The sequence below is a fragment of the Grus americana genome, chromosome 6 (assembly GCF_028858705.1).
Source record: "Grus americana isolate bGruAme1 chromosome 6, bGruAme1.mat, whole genome shotgun sequence".
Taxonomy (NCBI): Eukaryota; Metazoa; Chordata; class Aves; order Gruiformes; family Gruidae; genus Grus; species Grus americana.
In genome coordinates this window covers 13,558,414-13,582,662 of record NC_072857.1, presented here as the reverse complement: position 1 = coordinate 13,582,662, position 24,249 = coordinate 13,558,414, and the positions used below count along the sequence as shown (strand labels likewise).

Genomic DNA, 24,249 nt, shown 5'->3' with positions numbered 1-24,249 from the left:
CCTACACCACTTTGCTTTGGCAACCTCCTGATGGCCTCCATAACCACTTGAAAACCTCTGCTGAAGTGCAGAGCCTGGGTAGTGCTGCACTGAGATGGCACTTGCATGTGGCCAGCCAGGAGTAGGGGAATAGGTGCCTCCATCTGCCCGCACCGATCCTCACAGACATCTCTAAGTTCAGAGGAAGCAGTTAAGAACTTGCAAACTTCTGACTCCAGTTCGGGCATCAGTCTGATAGACCATTACTGTCTACAAATGCCTTTTATCATGTGATTGGTCTGGGCAAGATCCACACTAACATCTTCTCACTTTTGACAAACGTAATCATACTCTGTATCATTCATTTCACCATCCAGTCTAAGTTTTAACAACTTAAGACACACTGGAACGGAGAAGCTCTCATGTCACTTTGAATTATACTGAACTGCAGATCAAATACAGATCCGCTGAGATCAAGAGGCAGCAGTGACACATTAGGCAGCTCGTATTAGCACACATTGGCATAGGGCAACACTTCAATTCTCCGATGAGCATAGCTTATGTTAAATGAATTAATTCACATCTACTGAGAGTGTTTGCAGGCTCTAAATAAGCGTTACTTAAGTGTACTTTCCAGCAGACAATTAAGTGTTAGCTGGCACTAAGCTAACAAACTATCTACCAAACCAAACCTCCTGCTTGTTCCTTTTTCAGGTCTAGGATCAGATGAGTACGGACACCCACATTACTGATATGGTAACATGAAGCACAATGGTTTCATCAGTTTGTACATAATCTAAGCATGTTCATTTGAGCATAAGTTTTTAAAACACACATTTCCCAAAAGACCTCTATTAGAATATGATGCTTACATCTACATCCTGAAAAGGAAGAATTTAACAGATTTAAATACAGAATTCATGTACATATTAAACCCACATTGCTATTGTGTTTCATACAGCACCAAATATACCACGAAAGGCTTTTACAAGTCATGGATGGTTGCACCGCATGTGCCGAAGGCATCTCAAACAAGTGCCAGCAAAAACTATGCAGCACTGAATCACCACATATTTGGATTACCGTTCTATAATGGATTACAACTCCTTATGCGTGCTGCTGTTTTGTGACTTGAGCACAGCAAAGATCACGGCAAAAATGTTCATTATTTCTGGAGAGCTAGATATCACCCCAGAAGTCAAGCTGATGAAGGCTGCTCTGAGTAACTTAGCTCCTTAAAAAATGGCATTTTTGCAAAAAGAGGTTTCAGGACTAGAAACAAAGGTTACATTTCATTAACCACTGAGAAACTTTTATTATAAACCTGGCATGATATAAGTCTGAATTCTGAGGGGGGGAAGTTCCCACATACAAGCTAAGAAAGAAGAAAAGCTACTGAAGTAAGATGGTTCGTAATGAAAACATGCACTTTAATCTGCACAGTTTCAAAATGCTAGAGTAAGTATGGTAGACTTATCCACCACAGTGCAGAGAAAACAGCCTATGGTCTATTTATTGGATGGCTCTACAATGCATCATATAAATATCACCTCTAATCTCGTTTTCAAAATAGATACATCACCTATACCTATGTAGGGGTGTGTGTGTTTATATAAACAGCATGTACACACAAACATATTGTGCACAGACACATAATATAAGCATGAGTATACACATTGTGAAGCAATTTCTTCTTACCTCCTATTATCCTGCACTAGCTCTCACTGTTTCAAGCAAACTGAGAAAGCGTGCTTATATTACAAACTCCTTTCAACTCAAAGGATACTAGAAGGCTGTATAAAGCAAAGAGATTAATTTTAAGAAAATTTATCCCAGCACCATCTTTCCAACAAGCCCATGATGATTTTCTGGCCACTAATGTTGGGAAAAGCCATTTTCCTTACACTGCGTACACTAAAAACATTTGGGCTCTCATAGCTCTCTAGCATCAAATTCAAAACAAACAGAAAATGATAGCTACTGTTTTGGAAACACAGCTAGGACACAGAGATCCTTTTTTGTTCTAATAGCATTAAATCAAGTAAACACTGAAGTCCACCAAGTGCCACTTTTGACACTATTTTTCCTAACACTATGTTTAAATGCCTGAAGGGAGTTACTCTGTGCATTTACGCTGAGTTCGACTTCTTTAGGAATATCCTTTGGCTAAAAGGCTGACCTCAGCAGCATGGACATAGTCCTATTTAAGACTCCGTAAGTCTGAAATGAAATCCTAAGGCCTGGTTCTCTGATAATTTGGCTCTTCATGGAGTCCATGAGATGCACAAATCTGGTGTAGGAATGTTGCAAGAGTGCTAAAGAAACCTCCAACCGAGAAAGGCAAGGGCCTGCGGCTGGGGAATATTAAAACAATTTGCCATTCAAAAGCATTTTTGCAAACACCCTCTTTGCCACTGCTACTGTAACAGGCCATGACCAACAGTGTTTATTGCCCAACACCAATAAAGATTAACGATGCCATTTCAGCTCACTAAAAGTCTTTGGGAGTGCTTTTACAGTGAAGCTTCTGTCCCAGAATTGCTCAAATCAGCCTGATGCTAGATGGAAAATTAAAGCTCCAGGAGAGATTTTAGAGGTCTCATGGCATCAGATTGCAAAGGAGCCTAATTTCATTTCCTCAGCAGTGTTTGCTTTCCTGGCTACCCCTGGTCCTCCTACAGACATCACAGCAATATTTTATCCAAACTTGTTTTGGGTTTTATTGATAGATGTGATTTCCTTATCAAAGTGACAACATTAGTATCTCTGAGAAATGACATCTAGGACTACTGGTTACAGAAGTAAATACATCTTCATCGGCTGTTTGAGCATATGAAGAATTTGTTGACCTGCAGCTTTCTCTCTCTGAAGTTTTCCTCATATTCTGGTATAATTCAGGAATAGTTTCAGGAAAAAAAATCTGATCCCAAACTTGTTTACTTTGGACAGCTCTAGACTTCACCTGCAAACCAGTGGTGCCAATCCAAGGAGGATGCTACCTCTAGGTAGTCTGAGGGGGACTTCATCTCAATACAAATCACAGTGACACAAGCACTCTCCTGGGCTTTTTAATTCATTGTAATGCTTCTAATTTCCTACCAAGTCCGATCTACCGTCTATATTCAAGGGTAGCTTGACCAAACTTGGTAACGAGTGGGACAGTTGAAAGAAAGTTTTCCCAGTTGCGTAAGTGGAAGGCAGAGCATAACGTATACGTAACACGAGGCTGCCCATCACGTGTAAAAATGCATTCAGGCTTGTAAAATAAAACTACTGCAGGAATGTTTCATCAACAGAGAAGCCAGGCAGGATATCTGGCACAAAGGAAAAATTTCTTCTTCCCTGAGATTAGTAGTCCAACTGACAATCAGGCAATACAGATCTTGTTATATATCATTAAGACCAGAGATTGGCTGATTAACGAGACAGTGGGCAACGTCACCGGCCCTTCACCTTGGAAGGCCTTGTTCCCCTTCAGCCTTTACAAGCTCCTCCTAGACACTAAGATCCTGTGTGCCCTCATGGACGACTCCATTCTCACATGCTGAGCACTCATGCTTAATAAAAGTTTCCATTCACCCCAGCCTTGGACACGAGGCTTCTTTAGGCTTTGGCCAGAGTCGAATCAGAACCCTCATTCTAATTTCCATTCTCAAAGTGATGGCTCTTTTCCAAAAAAATCAAAGTATTTTCCCATGCAGAGCCCAAGCCTGTCATCCAAATTCAATAAGCACTTTACCTACGCAAGGATTGCACAATAACTTTGCTGGCAATATTAGTTATAACATGGTGAAGTTACTGACTTAATGTCCTCAGACCAGTCATCACAGCATTTGCATTGCCATTTTGTGTTACTTTTCTGTGTGGTAATTAACTGCCTTTTGTAAAAGGATTTCACCAAATCTTAAACATTTTTCAGCAAAAAAAGTAGAATTAACATCCTGTTACAGAGGTAAGAATAAACGAAGGCAGAGGAAAGTCAAGTGCATCACACAAGGTTAGACACTAGTATAATCAAAATTACAGCTCAGTTATCTGAAATCCTGATCTGTGCCCTGCCCACTGATATGTTCTGCTTGGGGAAAAAAGCATGGAGCCGGCTGTATGTGCGGAAATTACCAAGAGGTGCTCTCCTTGCACTGGAACCACATCCCATCCAAGTCTCCATGCAATGCTGCATGACCTACCCAATGGCTTTTGTTCAGCATGGAGGACAAACATCTTTCACCTTTCTTCTAGCACTGCTTACAGGAAGCAAATCCTAACTTGAATACAGGGTAAACACCCATAAGTGTTAACAATCTTTAAAACAAGACAATTATTTACGTGTAACACACTGCAGGTCACCTTATTTTAAACATAAAACTTGACAATACTTTTGACCGTACATAGTTCATGGCTACTGTCAGCAGCTTAAATGGTTTCTGCCCTGAGAGGGAATCATGACATTATGTCAATGACACTCTGTAATATCAACTGTACGTTCTTCAAAGTACATCGTTTTTCTTGTGATAACAGAGCTTATGTTTACCTACAGATATCATTCCATACGAGAACATAAACTGTTTTATGCGCAACAGCATTTCCTTTAAGTTCCTTTCTGATTTCATTAGCTATAAAACATGATCTGTAGTTCAAGTGAGGTGTCAGGTGAAGTGTGCTCATTAAGCATGCTCAATTAGCCATCAAAAGAATATGCAAAGTTTATTAATAAAGCTGTATCATTCAGTTTGAAAAGGTTTTTGGAATAAATGCTACTTTTTGTTTGACTTTTCTAACTAACACTATGGGGCTGGGACCTCCATGACCATCACACATAGTGAATAGCAGTAATGGACAGATGATCACTAATAAAAGGATAATCCCACTATTGACTGAAAATATAATCCATTTCTTAAACAGACCCCTTGATTACTACCATAGGATCTGGTCTTCATGACTAATTGCCACATGCTTTCCCCACTGACAGAGGTCACTCATACCTCGCTGCCAGCATGAGCAAGCTTGTTGTACCTGCACCTTCTCAAAGGCAAAATCCAGACAGAACAGCGTGGCCATCACACACACAGACGCTACTTGCATTAAGGTAGCATTCAGTAACTCAAATCCAGGTAAGAACTACACTGGCTGCAGGACTACATTTCTTGGGGGAGAAAGTCCCTGCCTTCATGAGCAGTTGAGCACCAGCATCGCTGTTCCAAGCCAGCCGCACCGCAGCAGTATATGTGGGCTGGACTACACCAGCCAAGACTCCTCAGTACCAAAAATAAAGTTAAAAATAAAGTTTGCTCTCATCAGCTTGTAGGAGCCGAGATGATTGCACTGGTGGTCTCAAATCCAGATTCTATTGAAAAATTACCTTATTTTACACTTTTTTTTTTTTTTTTACAGTGTAGTACTTTGATCATTTGAAGGCTGAATTGGTTCTTCTCCCTCTCCCCCATATCCTCAACTGCTGTCTTCATTTTTAGGTTGTGACAATGTTTACAATGCATGGTCTGCTTTGCACTTAGAAAACCTCAGATCTTGAAGGCCACCGTAATACCTTCCATGAGGGCAGAATCTTCTGATCCTTAAATGAATCATCTTGATATAAAAAGGTACTTTTTTCCCAGGTTATAGTCTCCAAAAAAGGAGGACAACTTTTTAATTGTGTTCTTCAGAACATTTCACCTTTCTGGGTTGGCCCTTGATAATCTAGTTCGTTACTGCATAATGAATTTATTAGTCTGTTAACTACAGTCCTGACAAAGATAACACCCAATGATTGCTTATAAATCCTTTGCTGCAGTGTTTCTTCTAAAGCTCATGGTTTGTACTATGTTCTTAATAAAATCATAGTACAACAATGGTATGATAAAATAAAGATCACCTGGGCATTCATTTTTAGTAGCCTAAGTTAGCTTAACTGTGTAATAATTTATTTGAAAGCTACAGGCATCAGAGGCAAATCCAGGTCACATGCAGGTTTAATAAAAAGAATTTAGATTCAGTAATCTCTTATCAGCCCCCAAGGTGCTTGCCCAGGCACTGCTCACGTGGCGCTTGCTGGAAGTTTTGGCAGAGCTCTGCATGTCTCTGAAACAGATAAGAGGGTGGTCACCGCACTGTGACCACCCACTCCCCACATCCCACAGCCTTCAGCCGATTTTTTCAGCTGCTGCAGATCCTCTTCACACAATTTCGCATGCAGCAATGATGACCCCTAATGGTGAAATATTTCTTCTGCTGAGCAATATGTAGAGATTTTGCTTTTTAATGTATATTTCTACTTAAATTAATTACCACTCACTCTAAACCTCTAGCAGTTTACTCTGCTGGTGGTCTGCAACTTGAACTGTAACAGAGGAGCAGCTTCTTTGCCCATTTAATTCTTTCTGACTTTCAGAAGCAAATTTCAGTCAAACTGGTGTGAATAACCTCTGCAGAAAGTCTTCAGAAAAGAGGATGAGACATTTTTCTCTGGATCCAATCAGCTGCATGCCAGAAAGCAAACAGCATGCACCCAAAAAGCTGCCTTGAAGCCTTGTGTCAGCCATCAGATAATGCTGCAGTTGCAGCGCCTTTGATACCCAGCGATCCTTTCATCAGAATCAAATAATCACTAATAACAAAAATAATTTTCTTATTTCCAAAGTTATAAACTAATGTTATTCTAGTATTAATTCAACATTTTAAGTTTATGTAAAGTATAAAAACCTCATACAATTTTTAAGTTCTGAAATGCTTAAAGTTTGGGTTTGTTTAAATCCAAGTATATCTCAAAGCCTTTAACTCCTACAGGAATCTATTTCTACATCTGGGCTGAGAACAGAAGGTAATTTTGAATTGTCTTACGGATGCCAGGTACGTAAAACTAAGTCTCACTTTTCTCTTGGGAGAGATGAGTATCACTATCTGCCCCATTCTAGCTTGCCTGACACTTGCATCTACAGCAAGACAAAGACCAAGGTAACTGTATTACCCAGCCTGACCTAAATGTGTCAACTTCTTCCAAGTCGAAATAAACACACAGCTTTTACAAGAAAAGAGTTGAGAGCCCCTGGCAGCTTACTGATTTGTTTACTTTCTTTTAACAATATTATAACACAGAAGTTGTGCTAGATTTCATTCAAGTCTACAAAGCACAGAGCCTTCACCTAAATAAACAAAAACCTAGAGATATTTCCAGACTGCTCAAGAAAAAGCACACTTTCAAACTATGATCTCTTTTTGTACAGTAATAGTAGTTAAAGTCACACAGCTAAGTACCTACTAGAGAAAAAAAATATGTATTTAAAGACATGCTTCAGAAATGTTTCTTTACTGAACTGGCAGTTTGGACAGTAAGGTATGCAGAATCCATTTTTTTTAAATTAGAATCTAACCCCTGGTTTCTTACCTTTAAGACCATTATTTATTGGGTTTGGTTTTTTCAGGGTTTTATTTTTGAACAATCCTGCAAATACTTCATCATTCTGGCTTACCTTTCTCACATCTGAGCTCTTTGGTTCTGTTGTCCAAGTTATAATTCTAGATACAGCGAGTCTTGTCTCACTGGAATTCACAAAGTCTGTTGGATCCATCTGTCTTGCCAAGGACTCAATATACTTCAGGATAGCAACTTTCACCTGAGAAATGAAAAGGGATTTGTTCATCTCATAGGCTGGCAAAGATGGATTTATCCCATAATAAACAGATACCACCATAGATTGACAAGACCTATGTCGCATGGGGAAAAAACATCCCTGTGACATGTCTCTATGTCATGTTTCAAAAATCAAGAGAAGCTTCCTACCCAGGATAAGTTTTCTGTTTTGAGTCTGGAATGGTACAACAGAACTGGCTTGAAATACATATGTCTGCTTGTGCATTCGCATAAGCAAATCAGTACTCCATTGCACTGTTTCCACTGGCAGTTGTTGTTCCAGATGCCAAAACATAGGCTTTTTGTTTCAAACCAAATGCCTGATACTGGAGTCTCAAAAAAGCCAAAATTTGGGAGATTGAAGAAAGAACACTCATTTGCCATCCTGTATAGTCCTGTCTCTGGAAGATAAATGCATAAGACTTGCAGAGTTTACAGCGTTCCTACAGCCTTGAATCAGCAACCTCCTGAAAAACAGTCTGTATAACAGCATCCCCTTGGGAGGATTCAGTAACAGAAAGCTCTGATTTTTTTTTCTCCAAACCCTACACTTGCTTTGTCTGATCTGTGCAACAAGCACTTAAGGTGTGACTAGGGTCCCAACTTCCCAGCTGCTCAGACTGAATCTGGTCCCTTCTGTCCTGCACAGCCAGGTTTTCTTCCCACCAAGACCAGGGTAAAGAAGAATTTTCCATGTCTAAACTTTACTCTAATAGGGTCCAGTGTGCCTAAAGCCCAACTCTTACTGACAAGTCATAGGGTCCTATTTTAAAGATGTGTAGATTTATTAAAATGGAGAACAAGAGTGTTAATCAAAGTTGCCAATATCATTTCTGTATCATAGAGGTACTTAAGAATTAATTCTTATCATGAGTTCTATGCTTTACAGTATGCCTGATGTGACAAGCTAAGACAACCATGTTTGATGCTTTAGTGAAAAGGCTTTTCATACCGACCTTCAGATTTGGTGTTTGGGTCTGATCTACAATGAACCTCATCAAAATGTTAAATTGTTGATCAAATGGAAAAGAATCCCTGTGCAAAGAAAACAAAGGCAAAAACATAATACAACATAAATTTTCAGGACTAAGCTCGATACATGGAAGCTTACACCACATATTTCAGCACCTATTACACTTTTCTTCTTAACTTTACCATCAACCAGAGAAACTCCAAGTCTAAGGATTAGCTGATTATTGATTTAATACTACCAAAGCCTGCTAAATCGATACCTCTATACACAGTTATTTTATCTGTTCTCTGTACACTCATCCAGCTTTTGGCACACCCGTCCATTCCTCCTTCAGGTCAGGCTGTGCTTTCTTCCCTTATCTCCAATAGCACACTGGTTCATCTTTTCCTCAGATTTCATACCTGGTTTTGATTTCTTTCCTCTTTTTTCCTCCTTTATCCTATTTTCTCCTGGATTGCTACTACTTCTTTTTAATTATCCCATTTCCAGGATGAGCTGAACTTTATTGTAACAGTGTCCTGTGCTGGACATCTGTAGAAAAGGACATTGACTACAGAACTGGTGTGCACACTGCAGTAGCATTCAAGGTCTTATCCTGACATTACTGTTTGCTGTTTAAACACATGAAAGATGCTCTCAATTTTGTGGTAAAGCACCATTCATGTTCTGAATACTCCAAATATATAATAAAAAAGAAAGCTGATATCAAAGCACAAGCACATGAAAAACCAAATTAACAAAATTAATCAGTTACTTTTTAAATGTTATGATTTCAAGTTATCTATTTAGAAAAGAGACAGGCCTTTTTGATTCAATGCTTGAAATATTGTGACAACTTTATTCTCCTTTATTCTGGTATTTATCAGGATGGAGGCCTCAAAATACACAGCACTACTGGGTTTATGAAACGTTCATGAGATGCCTTCCTGTAATCCTGCAAAAACCTCCACAACATTTGCCATCTGAGTACCCTACCTGGTGACATCCAGAGCTTTTTGAACTTTTGCCTGCACAGACCCCAGCAAATCTGCTCCCATTTTCTTTAGCAACTGGGTCAGGAGAACAAAAAGCCAATCCTGTAAGTCATCTTTATGAATGATGATGAAATCAACCAGGGTTTCCAGAAACATGCTGAAGACCTATAAACAAAACAAGTGTCACAAAAAGGAATACCATGCTTTAAAGAAAAATAATCAAAGGGGAGGGGTTTACAATCTGAGTTTCAGGATGATTTTGTTATAGACAGTTTCATGAATGAATGGTTTTAGTGACTACCTTGGTCTGGAAAAAAAAATCTGACAAGACACCTCTAAAATGTGTCGTATTAAAATACCACATGAAACAAATGAAGGAAGGGGGTAGAATACACTTACTCTCTGTTGTGAATTCCACAGCAAAGCAGGCCATGCAACAAAACAAACCACTCGTTAGCACACATAGTGATCAAGGCTGGTTGTTCAGATGCAGTTTGTCAACAGATATAAGATGCATTCATTGAAAGTTTACATTTTCTTAACACACAGTTTCTTCTCAGAGTTACTTAAAACATTATATTCCTCAGATCAGATCCAGTCTACTCACTCATGAAAGTAACCTATGTTTATATATGTTTACATTTGTTTACATGTAACAGTTTACATCTGTTTAACACCACAACTAAAGAGTTTGTAGCAATAATACTATAACAGCAGTGCAGATGACAGATCACCACTGCCACAGAGAACATACCTGAGCCCAGCGTGCAATAAACCACCACTTACTCACAAATTGGAAATATTTTGCAAAAGAATAGCTACACCTTCCCCCTTTCCATAACACATACTGAACCTTTGAGAACCAAAAGATTAAGACCTCACAGGTAGGAACTGCCACACCTGGCGAGGCCTGTGGGACAGCTGGTCCAGACTATAAATATGGCCAAAAATGTACGCTTCGAGCAAGACCTGTGTCAGGCAACTCTGCCTGCCCAGGCGATTTCCTCTTGACAACCGTTCATTACAACTGGTTTACCCAAGTTGTCTGAAGTACAAATATTTATATAACTTATTCTCAAACTGTATTTAACCCAACAGTGGATGTTTTTACCCAGCCATTACCAGTTGCCCTCAACCAAACCTCCTCAGGAAAGGACATGAAACTACCATTTGCCCTCTCCCTGCTCCCCCTTACCCATCGACAGAAGACCCCTGGGTCTCAATGTGCCTGTGGGCCCAACCTCCCCATTCCCTAGCCTGCTTCTTTTTAAGAGATGTCTGTAAATTCATGCCACGGCCTTTAACTTCAAAGGTCAGTGTTATAAAGATGGCAAAGTGGCTATATTAAAGACATTACTTATTTATGAGATCCAGAACAGTATCTTGGTGAGACTCCATACTGCTCCCGGGTGCACACAATATACAAACCCCAGGGGCCATGATGCTGAACTGTGGCTCATTACCCTTCATGAACCTCACTCTACCGTGCATCACCAAGACACTCCCCAGAGAAGTACAGATAAAACTGAACCTCTCGCTCCAGCAGCCAACATCTGAAAGGCATTAGGCTGCTCCTTGGGAAGCACGGAATAACCAGTTCCTAGCAACATAAGAGAGACTGAGACACATCCCTTCATTGTAAAACAGCAAAATGAAGGAGATTTATAAACACCAGTTTCCCCAGCAGATGGCAGGGGTAGAAATACGAAACGTTCATCTTGGAACAGTGTCAACTGTGCACACATGGTAATGTAAGAGAGCGAGCCAAGTCTTTGTGATCTTACCTTGCTGTGAGGGTCAGCAAACATGCGAGTAAATATTTCACATAGCCTTTTTAACTCGACTCGGCTAAAATACATAAATAGAACATGATATTAATGCTAAAGATTTAGTTGCAGCAAAAAAGCTAATGAATATTAACAGCGGAAAGATCTAACCTTTATTTAAATGCTACTTATGTCACACTTCTGAAAACTTCGTATCTAGGCAAAACCTTAACTGTTGGGACATTAAGAAATCTAAAACATTTTTTAAAATCATAAGCCAGACACCTCTATTTTCTGCTGCTTCTATTTTCTTCTATATTCTGGATTGCAGAAGACAACTTGAAATGTGCACATTTCTGCCTGCATCAAGGTTGCTGACTCACTGAAAACATGGGTCTTTTGCAGTCTAGGAATAGGTTTCTCAAGTCTTTTGTCAGGGAATTCAAATTTTCAAGTAAAATCAGAACTTTCATGCTGCCTGTGTGCCTACTAATCATAAATATTTTGGTCTAAATTCTCAGTTGCTTCAGTAAAATCAGTCTAGAATCACCTAGTATTAACAGATACCAGAATTGACTTCAAAATGACAGCAGGCACATCGAGGAGACAAATACACAGAAATGGAAGACGGATTAATAACTGAGCAACCTAGTAAGTCAGAAGATAATTAAATCAAGGGACAATCTAAGTTCCTATTAGTAAGAGATTATTAGGTGCTCAGTAATGCTCTTTTTATGCTGGGCGGGGGGGGAGAATGATGTACAGGTCCCTTTCATAAGATACTGAGTTTGAGTCAAATGCAGAACTATTTAGCGCCAAAGCTCTTATTTGCAATGTATTGAAAATACAAGCCTTAGTTTTCCTGAAAGGCAAACTGCCAAAGAATGCAGAAGTTTTGCTTGTTTACTGTGCAAACAAAAACAGAGCAAGACAGTTAGGGAACATTCCCTACATACTATGGACGCAATTAGATATTTTTCACAACTAACTAGAGCAACTAGTCAAATGCACATCGACCGCTCAGTGAACAGCCATTCAGATCTTGACTATAGGTACCCTCTTTCCAGAAAGACATTGATTCTACAATCCACCAACACATCTCCCTATCTCTCAAGATCAGCTTCAAAGAACAGGCCAGAATATGCTAGGACTCTGCAGTTATGTTCCCTTTTTTTATAACTAACACAGGACATTTCTTCAAACAAACCTATGCATGAAGGGCTGATCAAATTTTAAAAGGGCACAAAAACAATGATCTTGAGTTTGATCTAGAGGAAAAAGCTGTCAGCTTCATTCAGGATGAGACTGCACAGTCTCAAAACGACTGCTCTATAATGCTTTCCTGACTTCATGCAGATTGCAGCTCTCTGAATAAACTCCTATTTATTACTCTAGTGAATTTTCTGGACAAATGTTACATGAAGACAGCAGTATAAGCACGTCTCTTTCTAAAAGCTCACGGACCCAACATAACAATACAAGTACTAAATTGAAACAGGCAGTGGAAGAACATTTCCTTAAGGGACTTGTTGGCCTTGTTTTATTTAGAAGACCTTATGGGGAGCCCTTAAAGAACTAGGCCACATGAAGCTGTATGAAACAAAGAGGATAGGTAAGTGCCATGCCACTCTGCATGCATATCTTTCTGGATATGCAAATCCCAGCTAACACAGGATCAGCCATCTTTCAGTTCAGAGTACTAAAGAAAACCTAGCCACATCTCTGCCTTTTGTTAAACTTGTTATACCACAACAGAAGATATCAAGTTTAATTAGAAGACAGACTTGCCCCTTGGACTAATGACCTTGATGATGTTCTGCAAGATGCCGTGGGAACAAACAGGATGATAAAATCTAATCATTACAACAGGCATCAGATCAACCCTGAACCAAGGAGGAAGCAGACTAAAAGCAAACCAAAAGGAAATACCACCTAGAGAAGTAAAACCAGTATCAAATTAAAAAACCACAACTCTGCAGGGGTGTAGTTTCTGGGACAGGTTTATGAACTATTCAAAATCAAAGCTAAGTAAACGTGCTACCTTGAGGGATTAGTGACAGCAGTACAGTTCAAAACCTGCAACTAGCAGAGTTGAAAACAATAGTTGAATTCTACTGGCATTTCTGCTAAGAGCTACTGATATGGATAAATAGCCCATCACCCAACCTTTTCAGCATTTCCTCCCGTGACTATCCCCAACAGCACTCAAAACCTTGGTCATAATCCTCACACACCTTTGTGGCAAAATCAAGGTCTCACTCAACTTTTTCATGCAAGTATATAAGGTGCCAGAGTCTTTCCAGACAGTTTGTTAAAATAAGAAAAAAAAAGACAGGATACATGTGGGAAGTATCTTTTAAGAGACTCATAAATAGACCACATCAAAAAGCATCTCTGATCTAGAGACTCTAAGGACCCATATTAAAGAACTGTAGCACTTCCCACTTAAGGACTGCATCACATCATGTGAAGTCCTAGAATAATACACCTAGAATAAATAACCTTCCCAGGCCTGCGCTCCATACATTTTCATTCAGTCTGTCAACATGAACCACCACATATTTTCAGCCAGCAAAGGCCTTTTAAAATAGAAACAGTCGCACAAATCTGAGTAGGCAGGCTATAAACCACACAACAACCACTTACAAACTTGGTTATAATTTAGGTACATAATATTCATAAGAGGAAAATAAAAATGTCGCAGCTATTTGTGAATGTTATCTTCAAAGGAGTCAAAAGATAAACAGCTTGTTTCCAAATACTTTCACCATAAACTAAGGGTGAAAAGCCTATGGTCTGAGAGCCAGTTGTTTTTTGTTAATGTGACTCGTGGCCATGTGAAGTTTCCATATGACTATTGGATAATTCTAGGATCTGTTTTAATGTATGACATGCCAGAAGTGTTTGAAGGGTTCATTTGGCTTTAAACAAGGGAAAAAGGTCTGCCTCTCCTACCACAAGCAAAGTTTTAGACTTCCTCCACCTACTTCATTGCCTTAAGAAACTTCCTTCTACATTCTAATCTACACCATTTACAGGAGACTCAAGTTTCCAATACGAGATTTCTCAAGAGTTACAAATATCTATAATTATACCTAACAGCCTTCATAAAGAGTCAAAGTATACCCAACATACTGAGAGCATCATCTGATCTCATCTTTGAAACACACACACCCTAAGTCATTTTAGAATAAGTGCAGTGAGTGTTTGCTTCACCAAGTTGATGGTTAAAAATACTGAAGGTTCAGACTAATGTAAAAATGGTACCACCCTTTGAGTGCATTTACATTACCATCAATGTGGGAACTCTCACTGTGCTACAACAAGCACTTACTGTTGGAGATCTTCACGAGACAGAGGAAGGCTAGGAGAAGACAGCACGCTTGTGTCCTTTCTACATTACTGCTACAACTTCAACACAAATTACAGTGATGACACAGCAGAAATTTTTTCCCAAAAGTAATTAAAGCACCACATTGTGGAGACAAAGCCTTCACAGCTGTGAAAGATACCATCTGTCTCCATAAGGCAGGTATAATCACTGACTTCTGACTATAGCCATCTCTCACGAATGACTAACACGATAAAACTATCAAGGTCACCTCAGTGTCCGCTGGCTTTTCAGTAAGTTCTGAAGACCTATGAGCCCCTCTTTCCTTTCAGACCAGTTGGAGCTGGCACAGTGGTTCAGGACCTCGGCCACATCTTCAGTCTGTCGCAGGTAGTGTGGAATGCCCCCGTTCCTGGAACCATACGAGCGCTCCGAGCAAGCGCTTGATGCATCGCTGTTAGCATCGTCATCGGAGTACATCCCATAGGGTTCATATCTTCTTCTCACTGGCTTTTTCTGGAAAAGGGGAAACTCAGACTTAGGAGGTTATATATGGTTACATCAATATCAAAAGAAAAACATTCTATCTGTAATCACTAAAAGGAAGACTAATGCTATTGTCACAGTGACGTAAGTGTTTAAAAGACATCACCCAGCACTGCCTGCTTACCTCACAGTAGAGCAAGACAGATCCTAGTCAATCAGACTATTCAAGTGACTAAGGGGAGCAGGGCCTGCCTTCCCCAGCATGAAAGCGAGATACTTATGCCCAGTGGAACACTAGCTACTGCTAATGAAAACATATGTTGTTTCATTGTCAATTATTGTCAGTTCCACCGTTACAGATTCTACGATGATACCACCTCTACTTCAAGGAAAAAAAGATAAGGAAGAAAAAGCTGAAGGAATCTGTGCTGGCACGCACAGTCACTTTGATATTGATAATGAAGTGACTCTAGAAATGCACTGGGATATAGGAGATGACAACTTCTCTGTTAGTTTGGGCTAGGATTTTTCCAGAGGCTCCTAAGGGAGTTGAGTACTCAAATCCCACTCATTTCCACAGCATGGCATTAGAGAACCTAATTCCCTTAGGTACATCTGACAACCTCGTATTAGAAGGGATATTAGAATAATTATGGTAGCAAACCAAATTGCATACTATACTGCAAAACAAACTCTTAAATGAACCTTAACAGAACAGTATTGATAAGACAGTGTATCAGAAAAAGATGGCTTATATTCTAAAGTGCTTGCTACAGAATTCCTTCCAGTGTCCAGTCCTGCAGTTCTTGGACTTGTGAAACCAGCAGTTTTGCTTCCACTAGTACTGCAGGATTGAAGCATAGAAATTAACTCAAGTGCAGTATCATGGGCGTTAGCAACAGGGTGGGGAAAGTTGGAAAGTAGAAATAAAAAGTCAAGAAAGCACTAGTACCTTGCTCCTGGAGTCTCCTAACAGCTGTAGGCAGGAAAATATTGAAGGGTGGGAAAAAGCATAGAGAATTATGTCAGAAGCTTATGTAGGGTTTGTTTTTGCAACAAAAACGTATAGCAAATGTGTCTTAGCAAATTAAAAAACAAAACAAAAAACAGTTTATGCAAAATAAAAGTGGGTACAATAATGCCTGGCAGTATCTCCTAACTGCTGCACTACTCATATACCCTACCATGTCCATTAGGAAGCTTGGAAGTGAGATTATCTGTTAATAAGGTTTTTGGTGACAGATCTATATACCGCATCTCTGCGTACTTCTCAGAAATGTTGCTCTGGAAGATACCAGAGTTTTTTTGCTCTGATTTATTTCCCCACATGTTATCAGTAACATTTGATTTTAGAGTCTTGGAAAGAAATTCTGATGCCAAGAAACCACTATCTACAGTACAGCATATTTAATCAACTTCACTTAACCAAGGTCTCTTTCAACCCGCAGTTCATACACCACACACACTTTTTGAAGCTGAGCTTCTTTTAAGATCCCCCTGGGTGGCATCCCTGGCTTAAAGGCCTGCCTTAACACCAAAGCTTCCATCACCCTTTGAGCTCTTCTACTGATTCCCAGTACAGACACTGTGGGTTTAGGCCAAGTCCAGCTCTCTAACAGAAGCAGTGGATCCAACAGGAATTGTACACGTGGAGTAGAGGTCACAAAATGACCCACTGTTTTGTTTAAACTGAGTATTTATTTGGTCGAAGCCACCTTTGGAGAAGTTCTTTTCATTTCCTACTACAGAGAAAAGAGTTCTCATCCAAAACCAGGCTGCTGGATTAAAGCTGGCATCACATGACTCTCTCAAACGGAGCCTGAACCAAGTTTGTAAATTCTGTTGTCAGAAGACAACCAAGAAAAACAGCAAAATTGCCATGGTGGGAAAGGAGGGGACGACAAGATCATGTTGCATCCCCTTAAGTCATCCAAATTCAGATTGATCAACAGAGGCAGTAGCACTACTTAATCTCCAGCTACACTTATGGATTTCCCACTTAAGTGAGATTTTAGCATTCTAATGTAATGTTATTTAGTTTATAAAAGTGGAGTATTTAAAAGGAAACTCCATTAAGTCTAGCTGAAGATGAAATCACATCTAAAAGACATCTCAGCGGTCACAGTAGCGTTTCTATTCACTGCTAACTTCTCCCTCAAGAAACTCATATTCAGCAGCTGCTCACATTCAGGGGTAGAGCCTGATTTCATTTACACAGGCAAACCATCACCTACAATTATGCCCTGAACTGCACTAGTGGCAAATTTGAGGTGCTGAGAGCAGAAACTGCCTCACAAGCTGTTCTATTTAATAATGAAAATGCCCATTAATGATTCAGCCCACTAAATGCAAATGCCATCTATTATATACTGTCCTACCTCTATATTGTTGACAAGTACTTTTTTTTTTATGGAAAGGTAAATTTTGTAAAAAAAATATTTCTCTAGAAGTACTCAATCATCTAGAAATGGAAGTGACATGAGCTGGGTAATAATCCAATATAAAAAGGAAAATTATGTTAGCCAACCTTAGGGAAAGCGAACTAGGAATGGAGCAAGGACATCTCAAACTCTGTGGACATGGCTTGTTCTCAGTAAATAGAGATCCGAGATATCTGTCTGAGAGACATCAGGAGACCCTCCCCTCAGCTCAGGTCTAGAGCTGGATAAGACCCAAGGTACACTGGTACCCAGGTAATGCTGTAGAGTAATTGCTCCCGCCTCTAGACATCCTCTCTCCCCCAAAACCCCAAGGTAAATCCAAAGGCTTATCTTAACACTTGTTTTCTGAAGTGAAGACGACACTTTCTGGGTTCTACCTGAGAGATATTATAGTACAGTAAGATTATACAGGACAATAACATTTCAGAACATGACAATAAATTTACTTGGAAATGCACTGAAAATTTAGAAAGTACGAGGAGCACACTACACAAATGCAATTTAATTGCATGAGATGGTACCAGTTACAGACAAGCCCAGTTATGAGCTGACCCAAGTATCTAGCCAGGTGCAAATAACAGGGCAGGAACTCATGAAATTCTCTGTTCTTGTTGAAACCTGATCAGGAATCGACACTAACAGAGAACACTGTGTTTTTCTGACAAAATCTTCATGCAGGTAACAGGACTGATGGAAATTCCTGACCCTGCAGGTACCGAGCACCCCTGCAGTGCCACGCTCATCTTCTGACAGCCAAGTGAAAGGCAAACAGCTGATTCAACCCATCCTGCAGCTCTAGCACCGAGCACGGCGGTCTGTTTGATAACAACTGCTGAGAGCTAACACAGAATAGGGAAGCAAATATTGCTGCTGATATATCCAAAGACAAAACAGCAAAAGGTAACTAACTCTACAGCATCAGACACTGACACAATCAGAATAAAGCTATTTAGAAAGAGGAAATCGTACGTACAGGTAACTTTAAGCCACTTTCCGGTGTCGGAAGCATTTTGTATTTTTCCTCTTACCAGTGCATCGGCCACAGCAGCCTCCAGATCTGTGCTTGTGCTCAGGACTCGCATGGCATTCACAGAAGCAGGCATCCTGCCTGGCTGTCCGAGTCCAAACCGGTCTGCACAAAAGACAACATTGAAAGGGATTGTTAAATGAATTCACATTCACTTGGAATCCTAATCAGGTGCCCGAGCAGCTCTCCCCACGGGTTCTGGGAACTCACAGTGCTTTTCCATTAAACACTCTTTTATCCACAGCTCTAGAGAGCTTGCCATTAGAGTAAGAAATAAACTATTGTTTGTTGGGCCCCAGAGACAATTTTGGATCCTCAGGGCAACTTTTTTTTTTTTTTTTAAGCTGGGAAGCAGGATATCTATTTTGTGTTTCTTTTTACACAGAAGTGGTTTCAAAGTTTTATTTTAATGTCAGAGGCAGACATTCCGGTCCCAATCTGGCACTCTCAGAAATCAAAAGAAAGGTTCTCATTAACTTCAGAGAGACAGAATCATGCCCATTGTCAGAACATGTTAATACCCGAGCACTCATCCATCCTGCAGCTTTTTCTCAGGCAAGGATGCGAGACTAGCAGCACCAGATTAGCCTATTTGATGTTTCAAGGCTTGATTAACCAGTAGACTATCTCCCTACACCCCCACAGTATAAAAATATGGTTTATTATTTGTTTGTGAAGTGGCTCCAATTTTTTTTTTTCTTGAGAAGCAGTTTAAATGCCATTTAAAAGCTTTACAACATATCAAAATGGGGGGGGGTTTGATCAAATAATATCATCTTTCTCTCTTTGGATTTGATGGCAAAGCTCTCAATGGCATCCAAAACAACAAGATTGAGTCCAAAATGCCATTTATACTCTTAATACTAATTAGTTTACTTTATCATTTGGCCAGTCTGCCAAAAAAGCTACTGAAATTAGTTTCTTTGGGCAAAGGCCAAATTCAGAAAGCCATGCTAGCAGGGATATGACAGAATCAGTGACCTGAGTATCACGGGCCAGGCTCTGGCAGCACAGTGCTTCAAGATGGGAGTAGATCAGATACCATATTACAGGGATCCTGGCTCCGGTCTATAAGCAGCAAGAGATTGGTTTTGGCATTCCAAGTTTTTGTTTCCACGTGGGCTTGTCTTTGCTTAAGAAGGACTGGGAACATCCCTCCTGGGACATACTTTACATCTCCATCCCCCGCAACCACATGTGCCAATAAGAGTTTTGCCAGCAACTCCAGTGGTGCACGAATCAAGCTGCATGAACCCACTTAATAGACCTTCAGCCGATTCACTCTGGAGGCAGTCATCAGCAGCAAGAGAGAGGGATCAAGTTACACAGGTCTTTTATTAGTTCATCTATATTTAATTTAACGAAGAAAAAGACTGTTTGTCAAAGTGTTTAACTATATCGTGGATTTCCACAAAACTGAGGTCAAACATGATAATCAGCAGCTTACCGTATTTTGGGGGAAAACACTATGCTTATCACAAAACTTCATTGCTTCCTTTTTTTAAAAAGCTACTGCACTGAAATATCTTTTAAGAAATTAGCTCACACTGACATGCGTAATTTAAATCAGAGATTGAAGTTTGCCAGTCTGCTGTCCTAATTCCAAAGCTTTACCTGAGTGTGTCAGAGGTTAAGGAACTGAGGGGAAGTAAGGAACTATTTTGAGAAAAAAACAACCCTGAATACTAGTATTTATTTCAAATAGAAGTATTATCTATCAAATTTAGTTTCTCAGAATTACGTACCCAGACAAGACACTTCTGATTTAAAACAAAAGCACATTTTCTACAAAACACATTGCAAGGAAAAAAAAAACTTCTTAGAACTACTGCCAAAATCAAATCATGACATTTCACAAAGAAATAAAAGTTGTATGTGTTATTACTATCCCCTTTTTTAATGCACTTGTGTTGAGGAATCATTTCAAATATTTAGGTGAAACAGTACTTCGTCCCTAAAATGGAAAGATCTGTATGCTCTTAACAGAAGCAAAGTCACTACTACAGAGATATACACTACAAAGATGTACAGAAGAGAAGTATTTTTTGAAGTGTAAGTGATATCTGGTAGAGTACACAGGCTGTAAGTGTTGAGACAAGTTCTGGACTCAGTTTTATATTTAAACCCAACTCAGTAGTATTACTCAAGTGTTACTCAGATCAGAATTTGACTTTTACTTTTGAAATAACACAGCATCAAAAAGTACCATTGTCATTTGTTTTCACATTAATTTAGTATTACATTAGAAAAGGGAAGATAGTTTGGGTTTTTTTAAATGAAGAACAGAATGACAAAGTAATTAAGTTGTAGATCGGTTTAAATACCCAGCATAAAGAAACAAAATGGAGTTTTTTTAACAACTTAAGTACAATGTGGCATGCTGGCTTTATCTATCTTCATGGCTATCAGGAATTTTCAGAAATACTTCTTTCAATGACCTTTACATTTATAACACCCAAGTCACTCTGGGCTTCTCCCCAAGACACTGCTGCCATACTCAAGTGCAGAAGTTAGACCTTAAGAGAGACCCCGGCATATCTTTAACGTGGGGCTGGGAACACATTTGGCTCCAAGAATAACCAGTACAGGCAAGCCCAGTGTTACTGGGCAAGAAATAAGCAGAGTATGCTCTGGTCGCATTCCCTCGTCTCCCTGGCTAGATTCATTATACTTGTTACAAAACTGACGAAAACTCCCGGTCACCGTTTTTGGCCTGATTTTGCCATTTTAGGGAGATTCTGGCTTCTTTAGGACACAGGTAAACATATATATTTTGATTATGCTTTGTACCAAACCACAGGAGCCAAGTGTGAAGTGACTATTGCAGGAAGTTGAATGCAAACAAAGCTTAAATCTGTATTACAATTGAGGGTTTTTTTAAAATCTATTCAATTATTTTTGTTAAATACAAATTCAAATTGTTTGAAAAATGCCAAAGAGTCAAATCAGCTTGCATGATTTCTGCTGAGTGACCTGACAAGGGAAATGTTTTGAGAGTTTTAGGTAAGTGACAGCCATTTAACTAGACTTAAAGAGAAACAGAGTATTTTTCACTCCCTACCTGAAGGGGTTAAATAACTTTTAGTATCATTAATTCCTTATGCGATTTTAACCTCCAAGCAAACAATGAAGCCCTCGTTCATCTCTGACATCATCTTTGTCCCCACAACTAAGTTTCTATAGACCCAAAGCTAGCAGCCCTCTTTTATTTCTTTTTAAGACTCCCAGTGAAACGTTCTGATTCCAAAGGGAGTTACAGGTTCTCCACAACTGCAAATCCAGCAGAGGGGTGAGGAAGCCACCACTGGAATCTGCAGATTTTTCTTATTATATGTAAGCACTAATCTCCTGATGTAAAGCCCAGTGAAATTAAGGCAATCATGTTTTCAACAACTTCCATGTACTTTGGACAAGGCCTTCAGAATTACATGAAGGATGTATCAGCATGTGTTATCCTCCCAAGTTCATTTTGAAAGCTCAGCAGGTGCTTAATTCTTGCTGCTTTTGTGTATTTTGGAGAGGATCCCACAAAGCGCTTTCATTAGCAGAGACAGGAGTCCAGAATATTTAGAAATAAATGGGATGAAACCCACTGGGATCCAGTCCTAGGCACTGGGAACCACTGCACTGCTAAAGAGGAAATAGAAACAGAAGCTGCAAGTACTCTGCATCAATCAGGATTTAGCCCAGGCTGCACAACTGATCCAATTTACAGGAGAATTGAGAAAGCCCTGGATCACCCTTTGTTTAAAACACTGCTCACAATGTTCCTAAAATACATAAAATTAAAAACATCCAATAAATGAAATTCAAAACAAAAAGCCACATTAAACAAAACAGAACAGAAAGCCCCACAGCAGTGAGAAGCACATGCCAAGTGCTGGCTGATGCACATGACAGCAAATGTTAAGATGGTGTAAAACAAGACTACATATAAGAAGCGGATTCATGCAGTTAGCGCTTGTTCACCTGACTGCCCAACAGAATCAGCAGTGGAGAGAGCACTAGTGGACCTGGAATGACGTCGAGAAGCTGCAAGTAGAAGGAATGGCAACACCCACAGGATTAACACACATTTAACCCGAGACAGAAAATGCCACAATTCAAAGGGGATGCACGTGACCACTACTGGTAAAGGTGTTTCATAGTGACAGGGAAATGACGCCGTATATGAATGCATTAACAGATACAGTGCAAGCCCCACAGCGACGCCTCCACCTGTAGCTTCCCTCCCCTTTCCCCCACGACCATAAACAGGATGCATGACAAAACTCATTTGTAACAGTCCCAAAACCGGTGCAGTTCAGCAAAAAAAACCCCAGTGCACATCAGTCACGTTCCAGACGCACAGATCTGGAAAACGGCCATCATGAGAACGTGGAGCACGTAACTACAGAGCAGGATTTAGATGTGTCTGATCTAAACCCCAAAGTGAAGCCATGATGAATGGTGAGGAATTGTGCTTGCAGGTATTTTTCCACAACATTCTAGCCTATGCACAAAAACCCCAAACGTTAACAAAGAGAATGAGTAACCACAGAAGTAGAAAGAGTCATACAGGGAGGTCAGCCAACCACTGCATGTAGGTCTTTGGGTTGGGTTTTTTTCCCCGAGTAAACACACGTACACACATATCATAGCTGTTGCTACTACCAAAAGTCTCTTGCTTTTAACAAATTTTGTATACATGTTTCTTGAATCTAAGTGCGTACATGCACAGATAATCTGAATATGCACATCGTACACCGATCTAGAATTACACCACACGTATACAAATTGTTAATAGCAACGGAGCACACACAATTGCAGAAGAGCTGAAGCCGAATATAGCTCCCACTTCAATTGCCAATTGTCAGCAGCACTTGAATCACAAAATGCCTTTGGAGAGGTTTTCAGTTCTTGGATTCAGCATAAAGGAGAGTTCTTTATGAAAGCAAGGGAACACTGGATCAGCCATTTCCAAATTACAGAAATTTAGTTTTTCTAAAGAGGTTTTCCCTGTGTCTAGCACTGACATGCTCACCTAGCTCAAAGCAACTGACCCAAGAAACTGGATTGCTCATTTGAGCAATTCATCACCACAGATTCACTGGAGGCCTTGTTGCTTTAACATCATTACTAGTACTGTCAAGGAACTGAAAAAATAAAGCAGCATCACCTTCTAATACAAACAGGCTTTGTCAATTATGCATATGTGTGCAGCAGAAAAATAAGTCTTCTGTTTAAGGCAAAGCATTCATAAACACAAATACTAATATTATAAAGTAGAAATCAGCAGAGTGAGAAAAAAAAATTTGAGGTTTTTCCCCAGCTGTGAGAGCTTGACTAAAAGCTATACAGAATATGCAATGTGGTCTTTAACTATGGAGAACACATGCATTTATTCAAGAGAACAATCCCACTGACACCATCAGTAACTCATGAAAAAGATTTGCAGTATCAGTGCAGGATTATGGACTGAACCTCACAATTAGGATTGAGCTCGCAATTGCTTTCTCCCGAGCCATCCACTGTGTCCCTGTGAATGTCACTGCAGGATCAGGGCCCGTGAGGAAACAGGAATAACAGAAGAAAAAAAAACATAAATCACATCTCTGCTGAGAGGCTGAGTGTAGAGTGACTCTTCACTGGTGTTTCCTAGCTTT

General features: G+C 39.8%; 1 protein-coding gene across 3 annotated transcripts in view; it reads right to left on the bottom strand.

Moving 5' to 3' along the window:
* CLASP1 (cytoplasmic linker associated protein 1) overlaps positions 1-24,249 on the bottom strand; it is a 183,794-nt gene that overhangs the window by 38,943 nt on the left and 120,602 nt on the right. The window contains exons 24-31 of one of the 3 annotated variants that reach the window (XM_054829143.1): positions 22,574-22,636; positions 18,606-18,709; positions 16,089-16,112; positions 14,922-15,166; positions 11,338-11,401; positions 9,555-9,718; positions 8,563-8,641; positions 7,446-7,589 (exon numbers count right to left, since the gene is read on the bottom strand). In XM_054829143.1, the coding sequence (XP_054685118.1) occupies positions 7,446-7,589; positions 8,563-8,641; positions 9,555-9,718; positions 11,338-11,401; positions 14,922-15,166; positions 16,089-16,112; positions 18,606-18,709; positions 22,574-22,636 (887 nt within the window). The remainder of the gene's footprint in view (positions 1-7,445; positions 7,590-8,562; positions 8,642-9,554; positions 9,719-11,337; positions 11,402-14,921; positions 15,167-16,088; positions 16,113-18,605; positions 18,710-22,573; positions 22,637-24,249) is intronic. The other 2 variants (XM_054829144.1, XM_054829145.1) reach the window with 2 other exon arrangements.